Source organism: Pseudophryne corroboree, chromosome 2, assembly GCF_028390025.1.
Source record: "Pseudophryne corroboree isolate aPseCor3 chromosome 2, aPseCor3.hap2, whole genome shotgun sequence".
In the NCBI taxonomy this organism is placed as follows: Eukaryota; Metazoa; Chordata; class Amphibia; order Anura; family Myobatrachidae; genus Pseudophryne; species Pseudophryne corroboree.
This window is the reverse complement of record NC_086445.1, coordinates 138077936-138099662: the sequence shown is the minus strand read 5'-3', so window position 1 is coordinate 138099662 and position 21727 is coordinate 138077936. Positions and strand designations below refer to the sequence as shown.

The 21727-nt window shown below is 47.4% G+C and overlaps 1 protein-coding gene across 2 annotated transcripts in view; it reads right to left on the bottom strand.

The window, feature by feature from the left end:
- USPL1 (ubiquitin specific peptidase like 1) overlaps positions 1 to 21727 on the bottom strand; it is a 112380-nt gene that overhangs the window by 79151 nt on the left and 11502 nt on the right. The window contains exons 2-3 of one of the 2 annotated variants that reach the window (XM_063951751.1): positions 6274 to 6444; positions 4267 to 4395 (exon numbers count right to left, since the gene is read on the bottom strand). In XM_063951751.1, the coding sequence (XP_063807821.1) occupies positions 4267 to 4395; positions 6274 to 6444 (300 nt within the window). The remainder of the gene's footprint in view (positions 1 to 4266; positions 4396 to 6273; positions 6445 to 21727) is intronic. The other variant, XM_063951752.1, reaches the window with a different exon arrangement.

The window sequence follows — 21727 nt, the reverse complement described above, 5'->3', positions numbered from 1 at the left end:
GCTAGGATCCGGCGTTCAACCGCCATGCCGTCAAACGCAGCCGCGTTAAGTCTTGGAACAGACAGGGTCCCTGTTGCAACAGGTCCTGCCTTAGAGGAAGAGGCCACGGATCTTCTGTGAGAATTTCCTGCAGATCTGGATACCAGGTCCGTCGTGGCCAATCTGGAACAACGAGGATTGTTCTCACTCCTTTTCTTCTTACTATTCTCAACACCTTGGGTATGAGAGGAAGAGGAGGAAATACATAGACGGACCGGAACACCCACGGTGTCACAAGGGCGTCTACCGCTACTGTCTGAGGGTCTCTGGACCTGGCGCAATACCTCTGTAGCTTTTTGTTGAGGCGGGACGCCATCATGTCTATCTGTGGCAGTTCCCACCGACTCACAATCTGTGCGAAGACTTCTGGATGAAGTCCCCACTCTCCCGGGTGTAGGTCGTGTCTGCTGAGGAAGTCTGCTTCCCAGTTGTCCACTCCCGGAATGAACACTGCTGACAGTGCGCTTACATGATTTTCCGCCCAGCGAAGAATCCTGGTAGCTTCCGCCATTGCCGCTCTGCTCCTTGTGCCGCCTTGGCGGTTTACATGAGCCACTGCGGTGATGTTGTCTGACTGGATCAGAACTGGTTGGTCGCGAAGTAAGGCCTCCGCTTGACGTAGGGCGTTGTATATGGCCCTTAGTTCCAGGATGTTGATGTGCAGACAAGTCTCTTGACTTGACCAAAGACCCTGGAAATTTCTTCCCTGTGTGACTGCTCCCCAACCTCGGAGGCTTGCGTCCGTGGTCACCAGGATCCAATCCTGAATGCCGAATCTGCGGCCCTCAAAAAGGTGAGCACTCTGCAGCCACCACAGGAGTGACACCCTGGCCCTGGGGGACAGGGTGATCAACCGATGCATCTGTAGATGTGATCCGGACCACTTGTCCAACAGATCCCATTGGAAAGTCCTCGCATGGAAACTGCCAAAGGGAATGGCCTCGTATGAGGCCACCATCTTTCCCAGGACTCGAGTGCAATGATGCACGGACACCTGTCTTGATTTCAAAAGGTTCCTGACCAGAGTCATAAGTTCATGGGCTTTTTCTATCGGAAGATAAACCCTTTTCTGGGTCGTGTCCAGAATCATGCCCAAGAAAGGCAGACGAGTCGTAGGAACCAACTGCGACTTTGGGATATTGAGAATCCAGCCGTGTTGTTGTAACACTTTCAGTGAAAGAGATACACTGTTCAGCAACTGCTCTCTTGATCTCGCTTTTATGAGATCGTCCAAGTACGGGATAATTGTGACACCCTGCTTGCGCAGGAGCACTATCATTTCCGCCATTACCTTGGTGAAAATCCTCGGAGCCGTTGAGACCAAACGGCAACGTCTGAAATTGGTATTGACAGTCCTGTACCGCAAATCTTAGGTACGCCTGATGAGGTGGATAAATGGGGACATGAAGGTACGCATCCTTTATGTCCAGTGACACCATAAAATCCCCCCCTTCCAGGCTGGCGATGACCGCTCTTAGCGATTCCATCTTGAACTTGAACCTCTTGAAGTATAGGTTCAGAGATTTTGAATTCAATATGGGTCTGACCGAACCGTCCGGTTTCGGAACCACAAACATGGTCGAATAATAACCCCTTCTCTGTTGAAGGAGGGGAACCTCGACCACCACCTGCTGAAGATACAATTTTTGTATTGCATTTAACACTATCTCCCTCTCTAGGGGGGGGAAGACGGTAGGGCCGATTTGAAAAACCGGCGAGGAGGCACCTCTTCGAATTCCAGCTTGTAACCCTGATACACAATTTCTATTGCCCAGGGATCCACCTGGGAGTGAACCCACATGTGGCTGAAATTCCGAAGACGCGCCCCCACTGGCCCCGACTCCGCCAGTGGAGCCCCAGCGTCATGCGGTGGATTTTGCAGAGGCCGGGGAGGACTTCTGTTCCTGGGAACTAGCTGTATTGTGCAGCTTCTTTCCTCTGCCCCTCCCTCTGGCAAGAAAGGACGCACCTCGGACTTTCTTGTTTCTTTGTGAACGAAAGGACTGCATTTGATAATGCGGTGCTCTCTTAGGCGGTGAGGGAACATAAGGCAAAAAATTTGACTTTCCAGCCGTAGCTGTGGAGACCAGGTCCGAGAGACCTTCACCGAACAATTCCTCACCCCTGTAAGGTAAAACCTCCATATGTCGTTTTTAGTCGGTATCACCTGTCCATTGCAGAGTCCACAGGACCCTTCTGGCAGAAATCGACATAGCGTTTATTCTAGAACCCAGCAGACTAATGTCTTTTTGAGCATCTCTCATATAAAGGACAGCGTCTTTAATATGCCCCAGGGTCAATAAAACAGTATCCCTATCTAGGGTATCAAACTCCTCTGATAAGGTATCAGTCCATGCCGCTACTGCACTACAGACCCAGGCCGACGCAATTGCCGGTCTGAGCAAGGTACCTGAATGTGTATAAATGGACTTCAGGGTACCCTCCTGTTTGCGATCAGCAGCATCCTTGAGGGTAGCCGTATCATGGGACGGCAGGGCTACCTTTTTGGATAAGCGTGTTAAAGCTTTGTCCACCCTAGGGGAGGATTCCCAACGTAACCTGTCCGTTGGCGGGAAAGGATACGCCATAAGAATCCGTTTGGAAATCTGCAGTTTTTCATCTGGAGATTCCCAAGCTTTTTCACATAACTCATTCAGTTTGTGTGAGAGGGGAAAAGTTACCTCAGGTTTCTTTCCCTTATACATATAAACCCTTGTGTCAGGGACAGGGGTTTCCTCTGTGATGTGCAAAACCTCCTTAATTGCTATAATCATATATCGGAGTGATTTAGCCAACTTTGGCTGTAACTTTGCATCATCGTAATAGACACTGGAGTCAGAATCCATGTCTGTATCTGTGTCAACAATTTGGGATAGTGGGCGCTTATGAGACCCAGACGGTCCTTGCGACATAGGATCAGGCACGGGTTGAGACCCTGCCTGTCCCAATGCATCAGCCTTGTCTAATCTTTTATGCAAGGAATTTACATTATCATTTAAAACCTTCCACATATCCATCCAATCAGGTGCCGGCGCCGTCGGCGGAGACACCACATTCATTTGCTCCCGCTCCTCTCCCCACATAGCCTTCCACATCAGACATGTCGACACAAGCGTACCAACACACCGCACACACAGGGAATATCCTTTCTGAAGACAGTTCCCCCACGAGGCCCTTTGGAGAGACAGAGAGAGAGTATGCCAGCACACACCCCAGCGCTATATAACCCAGGAATAACACAGTAACTTAATGTTAACCCAGTAGCTGCTGTTTATATACTTTTTTGCGCCTAATTATGTGCCCCCCCCCTCTCTTTTCAACCCTCTTCTACCGTGTATCAGCAGGGGAGAGCCTGGGGAGCTTCCTCTCAGCGTGCTGTGGAGAAAAAATGGCGCTGGTGAGTGCTGAGGGAGAAGCCCCGCCCCCTCGGCGGCGGGCTTCTGTCCCGCTTAAATTTTATTTCTTTGGCGGGGGCTCCTACATATATACAGTGACCAGCTGTATATATGTGTTCATTTGCCAGAATGAGGTCCCAAATGCTGCCCAGGGCGCCCCCCCCCCCTGCGCCCTGCACCCTAACAGTGACCGGAGTATGTGTAGGTGTGTGGAGCAATGGCGCACAGCTGCAGTGCTGTGCGTTACCTCCAGTGAAGATCACAAAGTCTTCTGCCGCCTGTGAAGTCTTCTTGCTTCTCATACTCACCCGGCTTCAGTCTTCCGGCTCTGCGAGGGGGACGGCGGCGCGGCTCTGGGACGGACGGCGAGGGTGAGATCCTGCGTACCGATCCCTCTGGAGCTAATGGTGTCCAGTAGCCTAAGAAGCAGGACCTAGCTTCAGAGAATAGGGCTGCTTCTCTCCCCTCAGTCCCACGATGCAGGGAGTCTGTTGCCAGCAGAGCTCCCTGAAAATAAAAAACCTAACAAAAAACTTTCTATTAGCAAACTCAGGAGAGCTCACTGAAAAGCACCTAGCTCCTCTGGGCATAGAATCAAACTGAGGTCTGGAGGAGGGGCAGAGAGGGAGGAGCCAGTGCACACCAGGAACTAAATTCTTTCTTAAAGTGCCCATGTCTCCTGCGGAGCCCGTCTCTCCCCATGGTCCTTACGGAATCCCCAGCATCATCTAGGACGTTAGAGAAACCGTAGAAATAACACAGAATAAGGGTTAATCCTAATTCTCTTTTTAAAAATGATTTGAACCATACTTGAAATTGAATAGAACCTTACCTGTTGATTAGAGCAGAGGAATATTGACTCCGTAAAATTGATGCGGTATGTCTGCAGAGCTTGCGACTGGCCCTTGGACTTGCACACTGGGCAACATCCATCAGGAGGAGTTTTAAAGGCATTAGTGTTCTAGAACGGATAATAACACTCAGATGTTAACGGACGTTGATATAAAGCTTACCAAATAAACATCAGTTTTCTAACCCAAATGATATAGAACGAATTTTAAGCAACAAGACGTTTGTAAACCTTTAACGCTGGAAGAGCAGCAAATCCTATTTAGCACACTTTGTAGAAAATTTGTTTTTTTTTTAATCTTTGTGTACTTTTAATAAATTGTAACCCCCTTTTCTACAGACATGGAATTCTGTATTGGTTTTTTTCTCCTGTTTCTGGTACAAAGAAACCTTGATGTGAAAGTAGCAGTCTTTATCAGTGTAAGTGGGGTACGCACATCCTTACCGATTAACTATCATCAGCTGATTTCAATATAAGGGAAATGAAAGATACCTTTATATACATATATCTACGCTGAAAGTGTGAGTTTGGGTACGCATAGCCATAAACCCGTAATTACACTATTTGGGGACCTGACAACCTTTATACTGAGATATATCCATCCACGGGTGGGTTGCATACAAGGATACCTTTACACGCTTATCCATCACTTCTACCGAGTACGGTACGCCATCTAGGATTGCCTAATTTACATCATTCAATCAACTATTCATTGAGGTGGGACTCATGTTAATTAATCTGTGTTGCGGACATACTACACAAATGATGTATTTTTTTGTTTTGTTTTCATTGAGCTTTGGTGAACTTATTCAATATCCAACATAGAGGAGAAATATCCATATCCTGTCTGCACGGGGCTTCTACCCCACAAGAGGAAAGTATCATCCATTAATAGCGCTTGCGACTTGTTTGCATCCACTCTTTGTGTGCATCTGTTGGTAAATTGTGAAGTAGGGTGAAACTTTTCTGAGTGGTATCTAGTCCAGCAGCTACAGCGCCTAGGGTGACATACTCCACGTTTCAATACTTTATTTATGGTGTTATAGGTTTTCTTGGATTGCATTTTTTTTTTTATCTTTAAATACTGTACAAAAAATTACACGGAAAGTATGTTACACAGAACAGATAGACAAACGTAGTTTACTCTGGGCCAACACATAATCACTCAGTGTTGCCTTAGGACAATCTATATATTGTGCCCCAGCCATCACCAAAACGTAGACTGCCGAGAAACAGTACATGTACTACTAAATAAGCGAAATGAGCCTCTACATGCATTGTCACGGGTAAAACTCCCGTAAGACCTCATAATGAGCTAAAGATTGCAAGTTGGTAGCATTTTGTGATTTTATCCATGAGCGCAAAAAGTAAGATCTGCATTTGTGTATGACTTCTCTGCAATACACATTCACTGCACAAGAGGAAGACAAACAATTAACTTTAACGTAAGTAATAAGGAAAAAGTGCAACCAACTGACATGCACTTCTCTATATGCAGCGATTTTTACTTGGAAGCAAATCTCAGATGAAGGTACAGTCTAATTATACAGTACTCAAGTCTACACTAACTGGTCTATAGCCATGTAGTCGTATATACTAGCCAAGGCACCTCTAGATATTGAGTAGGTCGTTATAGCGGCCTAAAATTTTAGTGATGGCTGGAAAAAGTAAACAATTAGTAAATATGATGATCATATATCTTAGATGCATAAAGAACAAATTATTAGTTTTAAAAAATCAAATGAATCAAACTGCTGATAAGAAACAGATATCATAATCACAATGAGCTTGCACCAAAGTCATGGAATGTCGTGTTTACATTCCAGACCATCTTTCGCCTTTTTAAAAAAAGATTTCCGTGGAGAAAAAAAAAAAAAAAAAAAAAAAACACAACCAAAACATCCCAGATACAGGACATTATAAATGTATGCGCAGATATAAAAATTTAGAGAAAAAAAAAAAAAACAGAACAAAACAGGTTTCACTGACTTTTCCCATGTACCCCACCATGTGGAGTGAAGGTTTATCTAAAAATGACCCTTGTCCAACCAATGACACTGTAGATCCTGGAGTCTCTGAAGCCATTGTGGTCACCCATTGACTTATTTTTGTCATATCACATGTGACATGCCAGCACCGTTTAGGATAGGTCAAAGAACCCTGAAAGACAAGTGAGTGGAACACGTTATTCACATGGCATTAGGTAGAACCAATACATGTTACAGAGTGACAGCAGCCACATTTAATACAACTTCCACCCACAGAATGAGAATTACAGCGATTAGGAGTACAAGAATATCGGGTACACATTGGCAGGTCACACAACGTTACTCAAATGATGCAATTTAAACCCAGAAAAAGCAAGTAATTGATAAGAGCTGAACACTGGTCACACACGGCAGCAATCCAGTTCTTTAAGCCGGGTACACACTGGAGCGATGTCGTTTCCGTCCATATCCGGCGTACAGCTCAGTGTGTATGCCCAATATGCGGGTGTCCGCGGTTGCCAGCGACATCACCCCTGCTGCACAACCGGGCGATAATGCTAGAGAACTAGTTCTGTGTAAATGAAGGTCGGAATGATATGTCGCTCTGTCCTTCATATATCTTTCTGATGTATATCCAATACCCGATATGTCGGCCTGTCGGGTCAACATAATGGCTTTACACAATGAATGCACAATACAAACCTGAATCACTGCCTTGTATTTGATTTACAAAAACTGTATATTTGAGATATTTTTTTTTTTAACTGGTCTTTTTTGAGATTGAAGTGCTACCATGTGACCATTACTTAACGTAGTTACACAAATACATATTTCTCATTAATAATATCTATTATCAGCCTACACCCGTGCCTGCCGGCAGGCAGCTATTCAGTTGTTTTTGCAGACGGGCATCATTTCCGCTCGCTATCCCCGGTAGTGGCGAGCTAAAATGCGCAAAAAGTGACCAGTTTGGGCATCCAAACCGGACTTTTCACAATCCGGTCCATTACTTTAGTCGGGTTTAGCCACTTTACACGGCTAAACCAGACTTCTATGGGCACGATAACGGGGGTCAACTGAATATCCCCCCGCGATCTCCCATCACTTTAGACAGGAAATCAGGCGCGATATATCAATTGAATACCGACCATTAAGTCTATTTTTAGTTTTGTAATGCACATCTGATATTGCTTGTGTTGTGCATCAATGAAGTGGTCGGTCTTCTGCTAACAAAATACTGTAAAATCACTTTTATTCAAAGAACATTTCTATTTAATCATGAATCAGCCCAGGAGGATGGATTTATTTAAGGCAAAAAAATACTTAGAACATAGTATGCCATGCATAAATTGAATTAAAATACCAGGAGATATACACTATGTAGACAAAAGTGATTGGGCACTGATGGCAAATAGATCTGCAAGATTTTATTGACGTCAGTACTTTGTAGATCCACCACGTGCAGGGATTACTGCAGACACACTTCTTCGCAGAGTGTCCACAAGTTCCTGGACAACAGCAGGCGGTATATGTTTTGCCATTCCACCTCGGGTACAGTGACCAACTGCGACACTGAAGGTTGAGTCTGTCTAGAACACACCTGTTGCGCGCCATTTCGTCCCAGAGGTTCTCAGTGGGGTTAAGATCTGAACTATGAGCTGGCCAGTCCATTCGGGTTACCAACTTTTCAGTATACCAGTCCAGTGCTGTCCAGGAAACATGACATTGCGCAGCCTACGATGATCCCATTTGTAACTCTGTTAGCTCCTTCCAACAACCATTTCAGTAGCAAATTATCTAAGCCAGGGCTTGTCAAATCCCAGGGGACAGGTCACCATGGCTCCTAGATTTTGATTCCTGGCTACCAGACTGTGCAGTGGATGGGTTCGGGGATGGGGGGGGGGGGGGGGATTTAGCAGGTCCTCGTCAGCCCCAGGGTAGAATTGTGAGCATGCCTGTATTTCATGCACAGGAGCGCCCGTCCAGTCCCAGCCTGTGCTGACTGCCGTACCAGTCCATCCCAGCCTGCACTGACCAGTCTCCATACTCCAGGGAGTGCAGCTTTGGATAGGGAAGTGATGTGGCCACGGGGTAGGGGTGGGCGACTGCGGAGGGGTTATTTGTGTGGCCATGTGGGTTGGTTGCTTGGGGGGGTTTAGCAGTTATTAAACTGGCCATGGGGGGGGGGGGGGGCGGGGAAAATAAGATTTTACTCACCGGTAAATCTACTTCTCGTAGTCCGTAGTGGATGCTGGGACTCCGTAAGGACCATGGGGATTAGCGGCTCCGCAGGAGACTGGGCACAACTAAAGAAAGCTTTAGGACTACCTGGTGTGCACTGGCTCCTCCCACTAAGACCCTCCTCCAGACCTCAGTTAGGATACTGTGCCCGGAAGAGCTGACACAATAAGGAAGGATTTTGAATCCCGGGTAAGACTCATACCAGCCACACCAATCGTGATACTATACCCAGTTACCAGTATGAAATATAACTGAGCCTCTCAACAGATGGCTCAACAATAACCCTTTAGTTAGGCAATAACTATAAACAAGTATTGCAGACAATCCGCACTTGGGATGGGCGCCCAGCATCCACTACGGACTACGAGAAATAGATTTACCGGTGAATAAAATCTTATTTTACTTATTTTCTCTGACGTCCTAAGTGGATGCTGGGACTCCGTAAGGACCATGGGGATTATACCAAAGCTCCCAAACGGGCGGGAGAGTGCGGATGACTCTGCAGCACCGAATGAGCAAACTCTAGGTCCTCCTCAGCCAGGGTATCAAACTTGTAGACTCTTACAAAAATGTTTTAACCCGACCAAGTAACAGCTCGGCAAAGTTGTAAAGCCGAGACCCCTCGGGCAGCCGCCCAAGAAGAGCCCACTTTCCTCGTGGAATGGGCTTTTACAGATTTAGGGTGCGGCAGTCCAGCCGCAGAATGTGCAAGTTGAATCGTGCTACAGATCCAGCGAGCAATCGTCTGCTTAGAAGCAGGAGCACCCAGCTTGTTGGGTGCATACAGGAGAAATAGCGAGTCAGTTTTCCTGACTCAAGCTGTCCTGGAAACAAACTTTTCAGGGCCCTGACTACGTCCAGTAACTTGGAATCCTCCAAGTCCCAAGTAGCCGCAGGCACCACAATAGGTTGGTTCACATAAAAAACTGATACCACCTTAGGAAGGAATTGGGAACGAGTCCTCAATTCCGCCTTATCCATATAAATACAGATAAGGGCTTTTGTATGACAAAGCCGCCAATTCTGATACACGCCTGGCCGACGCCAAGGCCCACAGAATGACCACATTCCACGTGAGGTATTATAGCTCCACGGATTTAAGTGGCTCAACCCAATGCGACTTCAGGAAATCCAACACCACGTTGAGATCCCACGGTGCCACTGGAGGCACAAACGGGGGCTGACTATGCAGCACTCCCTTCTTCAGGCAGTGAAGCCAGTTCAATTTTGGAAGAAAATCGATAGAGCCGAAATCTGGACCTTAATGGAACCCAATTTTAGGCCCATAGTCACCTCTGACTGTAGGAAGTGCAGAAATCGACCTAGCTGAAATTTCTCCTTTGGGGCCTTCCTGGCCTCACCGTACGCAACATATTTCCGCCATATGCGGTGATAATGGTTTGCGTTTACTTCTTTCCTAGCTTTAAATAGCGTAGGGATAACTTCCTCCGGAATTCCCTTTTCCTTCAGGATCCGGCGTTCAACCGCCATGCAGTCAAACGCAGCCGCGGTACGTCTTGGAACAGACAGGCCCCATGCTGCAGCAGGTCCTGTCTGAGCGGCAGAGGCCATGGGTCCTCTGAGATCATTTCTTGGAGTTCTGGTTACAAAGCTCTTCTTGGCCAACCCGGAACAATGAGTATAGTTCTTACTCCTCTCCTTATTATTCTCATTACCCTGGGTAAGAGAGGCAGAGAAGGGAACACATACACCGACTGGTACACCCACGGTGTTACCAGAGCGTCCACAGCTATCGCCTGAGGGTCCTTGACCTGGCGCAATATCTTTGTAACTTTTAGTTGAGGCGGGACGCCATCATGTCCACCTGTGGCCTTTCCCAACGGTGTACAATCATTTGGAAGACTTCTGGATGAAGTCCCCACTCTCCCGGGTGGAGGTCGTGTCTTCTGAGAAAGTCTGCTTCTCAGTTGTCCACTCCGGGAATGAACACTGCTGACAGTGCTAACACATGATTTTCTGCCCATCGGAGAATCCTTGTGGCTTCTGCCATCGCCATCCTGCTTCTTGTGCCGCCCTGTCGGTTTACATGAGCGACCGCCGTGATGTTGTCTGACTGGATCAGCACCGGCCGGTGTTGAAGCAGGGGTCTAGCCTGACTTAGGGCATTGTAAATGGCCCTTAGTACTAGAATATTTATGTGTAGGGAAGTCTCCTGACTTTTCCATAGCCGTGGAAGTTTCTTCCCTGTGTGACTGCCCCCCCCCAGCCTCGAAGGCTGGCATCAGTGGTCACCAGGACCCAGTCCTGTATGCCGAATCTGCGGCCCCCTAGAAGATGAGCACTCTGCAGCCACCACAACAGCGACACCCTGGCCCTTGGAGACAGGGTTATCCGCCGATGCATCTGAAGATGCGACCCGGACCACTTGTCCAACAGATCCCACTGGAAAATCCTTGCATGGGACCTGGCGAATGGAATTTCTTCGTAAGAAGCTACCATCTTTCCCAGGGCTCGCGTGCATTGATGCACCGACACCTGTATACGTATTAGGAGGTCTCTGTCTAGAGACGACAACTCCTTGGACTTCTCCTCCGGGAGAAACCCTTTTTATCCTGTTCTGTGTCCAGAACCATACCCAGGAACAGTAGACGCGTCGTAGGAACCAGCTGCGACTTTGGAATATTCAGAATCCAGCCGTGCTGTTGTAGCACTTCCCGAGATAGTGCTACTCCGACGAACAACTGCTCCCTGGACCTCGCCTTTATAAGGAGATCGTCCAAGTACGGGATAATTATTTCAGCCATTACCTTGGTAAATACCTCGGTGCCGGGGACAGACCAACGGCAACGTTTGGAATTGGTAATGACAATCCTGTACCACAATTTTGAGGTACTCCTGGTGAAGAGGGTAAATAGGGACATGCAGGTAAGCATCCTTGATGTCCAGTGATACCACGAAATTCTCCAGGCTTGCAATAACCGCCCTGAGCGATTCCATTTTGAACTTGAACCTTCGTATATAAAAGTGTTCAAGGCTTTCAATTTTAGAATGTGTCTCACCGAACAGTCTGGTTTCGGTACCACAACATTTTGGAATAGTAACCTCGGCCTTGTTGAAGGAGGGGTACCTTGATTTCACCTGCTGGAAGTACAGCTTGTGAATTGCCGCCAGTACTACCTTTCTCCGAGGGCAGCAGGCAAGGCTGATGTGAGGTAACGGCGAGGGGGAGTCGCCTCGAACTCCAGCCTGTATCCCTGTGATACCATTTGCAGAACCTAGGGATCCACCTGTGGGCAATCCCACTGGTCCCTGAAGTTCCCGAGACGCGCCCCTACCGCACCTGTCTCCACCTGTGGAGCCCCAGCGTCATGCAGTGGACTCAGAGGAAGCGGGGGAAGATTTTTGATCCTGGGAACTGGCTGCTGGTGCAGCTTTTTCCTTCTTCCCTTGTCTCTGTGCAGAAAGGAAGCGCCTTTGACCCGCTTGCTTTTCTGAAGCCGAAAGGACTGTACCTGAAAATACGGTGCTTTCTTAGGCTGTGAGGAAACCTGAGGTAAAAAAATTTTCTTCCCAGCTGTTGCTGTGGATACGAGGTCCCAGAGACCATCCCCAAACAATTCCTCACCCTTATAAGGCAGAATCTCCATGTGCCTTTTACAGGCAGCATCACCTGTCCACTGCCGGGTTTCTAATACCCTCCTGGCAGAATGGACATTGCATGAATTCTGGATGCCAGCCGGCAAATATCCCTCTGTGCATCCTTTATATATAAGACGACGTCTTTAATATGCTCTATGTTAGCAAAATATTATCCCTGTCTTAGAGTATTAATATTATCTGACAGGGTATCAGACCACGCTGCAGCAGCGCTATTTATGCTGAGGCAATTGCAGGTCTCAGTATATAACCTGAGTGTGTATATACAGACTTCAGGATAGCCTCCTGCTTTTTATCAGCAGGCTCCTTCAAGGTGGCCGTATCCTAAGACGGCAGTGCCACCTTTTTTGACAAACGTGTGAGCGCCTTATCCACCCTAAGGGATATCTCCCAACGTGACCTATCCTCTGGCGGGAAAGGGTACGCCATCAGTAATTTTTAGAAATTACCAGTTTCTTATCGGGGGAACCCACGCTTCTTTACACACTTCATTCATTCATCTGATGGGGGAACAAAACACTGGCTGCTTATTCTCCCCAAAAATAAAGCCCCTTTTATGTGGTACTTGGGTTCATGTCAGAAATGCGTAACACATTTTTCATTGCCGAGATCATGTAACGGATGTTCCTAGTGGATTGTGTATATGTCTCAACCTCGTCGACACTGGAGTCAGACTCCGTGTCGACATCTGTGTCTGCCATCTGAGGTAACGGGGTCTGCCATCTGAGGTAACGGGCGTTTTTTGAGCCCTGATGGCCTTTGAGACGCCTGGGCAGGCGCGGGCTGAGAAGCCGGCTGTCCCACAGCTGCTACGTCATCCAGCCTTTTATGTAAGGAGTTGACATTGTCGGTTAATACCTTCCACCTATCCATCCACTCTGGTGTCAGCCCCACAGGGGGCGACATCCATTTATCGGCCTCTGCTCCGCCTCCACGTAACCTTCCTCATCCAACATGTCGACACAGCCGTACCGACACACCACACACACACACACAGGGAATGCTCTGACTGAGGACAGGACCCCACAAAGTCCTTTGGGGAGACAGAGAGAGAGTATGCCAGCACACACCAGAGCGCTATATAATGCAGGGATTAACACTATAACTGAGTGATTTTTCCCCCAATAGCTGCTTGTATACATATATTGCGCCTACATTTAGTGCCCCCCCTCTCTTTTTTAACCCTTTGAGCCTGAAAACTACAGGGGAGAGCCTGGGGAGCTGTCTTCCAGCTGCACTGTGAAGAAAAAATGGCGCCAGTGTGCTGAGGGAGAAGCCCCGCCCCTTTTTCGGCGGACTTTTCTCCCGCTTTTTTATGGATTCTGGCAGGGGTAATTTATCACATATATAGCCCTGGGACTATATATTGTGATGATTTGCCAGCCAAGGTGTCTTATATTGCCCTCAGGGTGCCACCCCCCCCCCAGCGCCCTGCACCCATCAGTGACCGGAGTGTGAGGTGTACATGAGGAGCAATGGCGCACAGCTGCAGTGCTGTGCGCTACCTTGGTGAAGACCGAAGTCTTCTGCCGCCGATTTTCCGGACTCTTCATGCTTCTGGCTCTGTAAGGGGGACGGCGGCGCTGCTCCGGGAACGAACACCAAGGTCGGGTCCTGCGGTCGATCCCTCTGGAGCTAATGGTGTCCAGTAGCCTAAGAAGCCCAAACTACCACCTGTTAGGTAGGTTCGCTTCTTCTCCCCTTAGTCCCTCGCTGCAGTGAGTCTGTTGCCAGCAGATCTCACTGTAAAATAAAAAACCTAAATATACTTTCTTTCTAGGAGCTCAGGAGAGCCCCTAGTGTGCATCCAGCTCAGCCGGGCACAAGAATCTAACTGAGGTCTGAAGGAGGGTCTTAGTGGGAGGAGCCAGTGCACACCAGGTAGTCATAAAGCTTTCTTTAGTTGTGCCCAGTCTCCTGCGGAGCCGCTAATCCCCATGGTCCTTACGGAGTCCCAGCATCCACTTAGGACGTCAGAGAAACGGGGGGTTGTTGTTTGTCCGGGAGCAGCTGTACAGCAATGTGGCCACGAAGGGCTAGTTTGCCTGGGAGTACCCCTGTAGTTGTGTGGGGGCTGGTTTGTCAGGGTGGTGGGGGGAAGCTGCCCAGTAATGTGGCTTCGGGTGGGGGTGGTTTGGGTGGGCGGAAGGGCGATTGTAATTATTATTTTAATATTTGGGGTTGGGTGTTTTTTTTTTTTTGGGGGGGGGACATTGGCTTGGCTCCTACACTTCCATCCTAGCTCCTAGATTTTAGAAAAAAATGTTAAGCCCTGATCTACTCAGTGTCCCTCTACCAGTTTTATACCTTCACGAAAAAGTTTGCTGCAGGAGCACACCATTTCACTTGTGTGGAGGGCGGGGGTTCCTAGCACTTGTCTACATTGTGTAATTATACATCCCCAAACGCAGGTTAAGGCATATATTCAACAAGAGTCGGGTCCATTTCAACATGCAGTTATTGGAATGGACCCGACAACCCCTAGTCAAAGAGCGGCCAAATCTGACTGTCGGAGAGACTGCCTGCGGTGGTGAGGGGAGCAGCAGAGGAGAGCAGGAGGAGAGAAGGAGACTGGGTGAACAGGAGCTGCAGCGGTGTAACTGGAGGCTGCCGGCAGCGTCAACCCGGCTCCAGCAAGCGGGACCTCGCTTGCTGGAGGTCCCGCTTGCTGGAGCCGGGTGAACGCTGCCGTCAGCAGTGGCGGTGCCCCATCCTCCTGCTACGGCCAGGACCTCTCTAGTGGAGCCGGGTGGACGCTGCCGCTGGGTTCATGCTGCTCCCCCCCCCCTCCCCTCAGCTCCCTCATCTCAATCCGACTTTCTTTAAAGTCGGATTGAGAATGTCAGAGACGGGGCTAAAACCTGTCGGGTTTGGCCCCAATTCTGACAATGCATGCTGATCGGTGGCTGAAGCCGCCGATCAGCGTGCATTCCGACAAATCGGGTTTCCCAACTTGTCGGAAAAAACGGGGCCATAATGAATAGGTCGGGACTCCTACCGACCAAGCTGCCGTCTTTCGGACAAGTCAGCAGCTTCCGACAGTTATTGAATATATCCCTAAAATGGCCAGACATATTACAAACAGATTATTTTATTGTTAAGGAATCAAGATGTAACAAATAATGCAATAAAAGCAACCACAGATTATGAACCGAATAATCCATTTAGATAAGGGACTAAAATGTATTAGGTACGCAGTGTGTTGCTGTTAATATCAGTGCAACTTTAAACTGACGGGTAATACCTGGTGAGAAGAAGCAGGTTTTCTTAGTAAATTTTCTCTAAGGTGACAAATTATCCCAAAAGGAAGAGAGGCCAATTTCAATTGACAGGCGAGCAGGGACCCTCTGTCTTAATTATGCATGTTTGTAAAGCTATGAAATGTACTATGCAATTTTGCTGTATGTTCCATCCACTATGAAGAGCCTTATGGAACTCCTGTGGTGCCATATAAAATATTATAATTAAATTCTGATAATACTGCAACTGTCCAATGTTACAGTAACAACAACATGCATGGGGATAGACAAGACGGCACTGATAATTAAGAACCGTGATTCTAGACTGGCAGTTAATGCTGTTACAAGAGGCATAAATGGAATATAAAGTGTTCTTCCAGTATAACCCAGTAACATTATATACTGGCTCTGCAGAAGCACATTTTGCCAGCCTGGTCTATTAATACGCTTGTGCATTCAGGAAGAGACAGCTGTGTCATGCACAGATGATACGTCGGGCTCACTAAACCAACACATTCAGTAGTAGGATGAGCGATGCATGTCCCATTGCCTGGCTCTTAGTAACATGAAGTTAATGTTAACTGACTTACAAAACATGATTTTATTTTTCTAGTAAAAATACACATGGGAAATAAATACAAATCAGAAGATTATATAATGTTCTCATAAGCTACAGTTCTGCCCATTATATTTCAAATAACTAAACATTGGGGTCAATTCAATTTGGCAATAGATGAATAGCGCCGGGAATTAGCTCCAGACGCTATTCAATTCAGCTGCTAGTTACCCGCAATTGTCGGGAATTCTTCTCTCACCCCCGGGGGGGTGAGAGAAGAAAACCGACAAAAGTGCTGCCGTGCGGCCGGCGCAAGGCTGATTCTGTCGGGAATCAGCATCGCCGCGGGTAGTTAAGTCGGAGAATGCCCGTTCTCCCGACAAAACTACCTGTTAAGTCGGCGAGAACGGGCATTCGCAGACTTAACTTTAGCTGAATTGAATAGCGTCGGGAGCTAATTCCCGGCGCTATTCATCTGTTGCCGAATTGAAATCGACCCCATTGTGTGGAATAAGGACATACACTAGTTAACATGACCTGTATTACCCACTTTACAGATCACTGATCCCTAGTGTGCCCCCTCCGGGAGACGATGTGTATTGTACTTATCGCTTCCAGCATATAAGGGCAATGAGCACAGAAGACTTGTTTATCATATAGAGGAATGAGGTCCATAACGTGCATTCTAGCTGCAGACTCCGCTGACTGAACACAGGTGACACTTACCCAGTGTGTAGGAGACCTAGCAATCACACTGAATTCATGTTGACATTATACAATTGTAACTTAATAATGTGAGCCTTTATCTGGATGGAATCGGTATATTTTCCTGGCAGACGGGATGGCTGCTGTCAGTATACCAAGAGCGGCATCCTGTCTGTCGGAACCCCAGCAGCGAGTCCCTTCGCGGTCTCGCCATGCTCCGGGCCTGGTGGCTCACTACGCTCGCCACAGGTTATATTCCCACTGGGTTGGTGGCGTGGACCCACCAATCAAGTGGGAATACCCTGCGGAGGTCGGGATTCCGTCCGGCGGTATTTCACAGGCTGTCGGAAATCTGGCATCAGTCTCCTGAACACCGGGATCCTGACAGCGGTATTTTAACTGCATCCCATTTAGATAATGGTGTTATATAGACTCAGGACACACAATATGCAGTATTAATATATTAAAATATGTTTTCCATTTCCAGGACATAATTTAACAATGTATTCCCTTTAAAATAAAAACATGCTTTCAAACAATGCAATCCCCAAATATATATAGTTTTCAGGAAAACAAGACTAGACTGTAGTGTAATATTTACTTTCACAGTAAAACACTGAAAAGTCACGTCCTTATCAGTGTAAATATATAATTTCATTTAGCAAATCACCAAGTCATGATCTCAAATGAATGACACCACCATGCAGCACTAGTTACTGATATACCATTTGTGATGTTAGAAGGAATAGAGCTGGGTTACAGGTATGCAAAAAAGAGAACCTAAGGTCCAGTGACAGAAAATACACACATTGTGAAACAGTCAAGAGTTAATCATTACAAATGGGGAGAAAAAATAAAATAAAAATCAATTTCACAGCCACTGCCTATAATAAATAATGACATATACATTACTGTGGGATACTGACAAAGGCCATAATAAGGACCATGTTAATAATAACATGTTTGATAGAGATTAAAGAATGATGGCTCTTTTAAAGTCTGGTGAGTGCCCCTAAAAGGGGGGTACACACGGAAAGATCCATTCTTAAAATATACGCAATCTGACTTAGATTTTACGCACAGATCTCGTGTGTATGCCCCACAGCAGTAGCTATGTGCGGCCCCGCGCATCGCTATCGCCGGCGCTAGTTAGGCACAATCTAGCACACCGCTCAGCACACATCTCTCCCCGTGTGTACGGGGGCTTAACGCACTCTCCATCCACCCCACCTCTCTCTCTACATATAGTGTGTGTAAATATGCAGTACCGTGCAAAATTTCAGGCAGGTGTGGAAAGATTCCACACAGAAGCAGGATATGGGGGCGAGGCCCAAAATAGTTGATTGCCCACATAGACCCCACGAGGTAGAATCAGAGGTTTTTTTTAGAACCACTACCACGCAGATCACTCCAGAACAGAACCTCCTATCAATTAAAACAAAAATGAGGAAGAAGTTGTTCAGACTCAGAGGAAGAAGAGGGGGGGGGGGGGGAACCCAAGAAACTAAGACAAAATAGATATAAAAATAGGGATAAATCTAAATCCCCCATATTCAATCACTCATCAAAAGTATTAACAGGTGCAGAAATTTCGCTCCTCAATAGGGGCTTAAAGTTCTCCCCCTCATCCTCTCTAAACATTTAATCTTTTTGTGGAACTAAACAGGTATATACGGACTTTATGCCGCAAGAGACATTTTGCCAAATTTAATCTAGAAAAAGAACGATGAAGTAGCTATGCCCATCATGCTAGATCAAGGAGATGAAATAGCTCTAAAGATTTTGGAAGAACTCAACAATAGTTCACCAAAGTCTCCACAGAAAATATTTGACATATCCAGAACCCACTTCAGACAGAAATCAGAATTTTACCCAATTAAAGCCAAGGGCTCCAGTGTGGATATGTTTTACAAAACCACACTGGAAGACTTAAAAAAAACTCTGTATGGACTCTCATTCTCAGAAACATAAATACTATCTCAGTAAACAGGAAAGAAAAGCTCTAACTAAATTGACTAAAGATACCACCATAATCATCAAAGAGGCAGACAAGGTGGGTGGCCTTGTAGTCCAGAATAGAACAGATTATATAGCGGAGGCAAAAAGACAGCTAGAAGATCCCACTATCTATATTAAACTACAAAGTGACCCCACTAAGGAATTTCAATCTCAATTGTTAGAACTGCTGGAAAAAAAAGAATTTACTTACCGATAATTCTATTTCTCATAGTCCGTAGTGGATGCTGGGAACTCCGTAAGGACCATGGGAATAGTGGCTCCGCAGGAGACTGGGCACAAAAGTAAAAGCTTTAGGACTACCTGGTGTGCACTGGCTCCTCCCCCTATGACCCTCCTCCAAGCCTCAGTTAGGATACTGTGCCCGGACGAGCGTACACAATAAGGAAGGATTTTGAATCCCGGGTAAGACTCATACCAGCCACACCAATCACACCGTACAACCTGTGATCTGAACCCAGTTAACAGCATGATAACAGAGGAGCCTCTGAAAAGATGGCTCACAACAATAATAACCCGATTTTTGTAACAATAACTATGTACAAGTATTGCAGACAATCCGCACTTGGGATGGGCGCCCAGCATCCACTACGGACTATGAGAAATAGAATTATCGGTAAGTAAATTCTTATTTTCTCTGACGTCCTAGTGGATGCTGGGAACTCCGTAAAGACCATGGGGATTATACCAAAGCTCCCAAACGGGCGGGAGAGTGCGGATGACTCTGCAGCACCGAATGAGAGAACTCAAGGTCCTCCTCAGCCAGGGTATCAAATTTGTAGAATTTAGCAAACGTGTTTGCCCCTGACCAAGTAGCTGCTCGGCAAAGTTGTAAAGCCGAGACCCCTCGGGCAGCCACCCAAGATGAGCCCACCTTCCTTGTGGAATGGGCTTTTACAGATTTTGGCTGTGGTAGGCCTGCCACAGAATGTGCAAGCTGAATTGTACTACAAATCCAACGAGCAATAGTTTGCTTAGAAGCAGGAGCACCCAGCTTGTTGGGTGCATACAGGATAAACAGCGAGTCAGATTTCCTGACTCCAGCCGTCCTGGAAACATATTTTCAGGGCCCTGACTACGTCCAGCAACTTGGAGTCCTCCAAGTCCCTAGTAGCCGCAGGTACCACAATAGGCTGGTTCAAGTGAAACGCTGAAACCACCTTAGGGAGAAATTGAGGAAGAGTCCTCAATTCTGCCCTGTCCGTATGAAAAATTAGGTAAGGGCTTTTATAGGATAAAGCCGCCAATTCTGAGACACGCCTGGCTGAAGCCAGGGCTAACAGCATTACCACTTTCCAAGTGAGATATTTTAAGTCTACAGTGGAGAGTGGTTCAAACCAATGTGATTTTAGGAACCCCAAAACTACATTGAGATCCCAAGGTGCCACTGGAGGCACAAAAGGAGGCTGTATATGCAGTACCCCCTTGACAAACGTCTGAACTTCAGGAACTGAAGCCAGTTCTTTCTGGAAGAAAATCGACAGGGCCGAAATTTAAACCTTAATGGACCCTAATTTTAGGCCCATAGACAGTCCTGTTTGCAGGAAATGTAGGAAACGACCCAGTTGAAATTCCTCTGTAGGGGCCTTCCTGGCCTCGCACCACGCAACATATTTACGCCAAATACGGTGATAATGCTGTACGGTTACATCCTTCCTGGCTTTGATCAGGGTAGGGATGACTTCATCCGGAATGCCTTTTTCCTTTAGGATCCGGCGTTCAACCGCCATGCCGTCAAACGCAGCAAGTCTTGGAACAGACAGGGTCCCTGCTGGAGCAGGTCCTTTCTTAGAGGTAGAGGCCACGGGTCCTCTGTGAGCATCTCTTGAAGTTCCGGGTACCAAGTCCTTCTTGGCCAATCCGGAGCCACGAGTATAGTCCTTACTCCTCTCCTTCTTATGGTTCTCAGTACCTTGGGTATGAGAGGCAGAGGAGGGAACACATACACTGACTGGTACACCCACGGTGTTACCAGAGCGTCCACAGCCATTGCCTGAGGGTCCCTTGACCTGGCGCAATACCTGTCTAGTTTTTTGTTGAGGCGGGACGCCATCATGTCCACCTTTGGTTTTTCCCAACGGTTCACAATCATGTGGAAGACTTCTGGGTGAAGTCCCCACTCCCCCGGGTGGAGGTCGTGTCTGCTGAGGAAGTCTGCTTCCCAGTTGTCCACTCCCGGAATGAACACTGCTGACAGTGCTATCACATGATTTTCCGCCCAGCGGAGAATCCTTGCAACTTCTGTCATTACCCTCCTGCTTCTCGTGCCGCCCTGTCTGTTTACGTGGGCGACTGCCGTGATGTTGTCTGACTGGATCAGCACCGGCTGACCTTGAAGCAGAGGTCTTGCTATGCTTAGAGCATTGTAGATGGCCCTTAGCTCCAGGATATTTATGTGAAGTAATGTCTCCAGGCTTGACCACAAGCCCTGGAAATTTCTTCCCTGTGTGACTGCTCCCCAGCCTCTCAGGCTGGCATCCGTGGTCACCAGGACCCAGTCCTGAATGCCGAATCTGCGGCCCTCTAGAAGATGAGCACTCTGCAACCACCACAGGAGAGACACCCTTGTCCTTGGTGACAAGATTATCCGCTGATGCATCTGAAGATGCGACCCAGACCATTTGTCTAGCAGATCCCACTGGAAGGTTCTTGCGTGGAATCTGCCGAATGGGATTGCTTCGTAAGAAGCCACCATCTTTCCCAGGACCCTTGTGCATTGATGCACTGAGACTTGGCCTGGTTTTAGGAGATTTCTGACTGGTTCGGATAACTCCCTGGCTTTCTCCTCCGGGAGAAACACCTTTTTCTGGACTGTGTCCAGGATCATCCCTAGGAATAGAAGGCGTGTCGTCGGGATCAGCTGCGATTTTGGAATATTGAGAATCCAACCGTGCTGGCGCAGCACTATCTGAGATAGTGCTACCCCGACTTCCAACTGTTCCCTGGATCTTGCCCTTATCAGGAGATCGTCCAAGTAAGGGATAACTAAAACGCCCTTCCTTCGAAGGAGTATCATCATTTCGGCCATTACCTTGGTAAAGACCCGGGGTGCCGTGGACAATCCAAACGGCAGCGTCTGA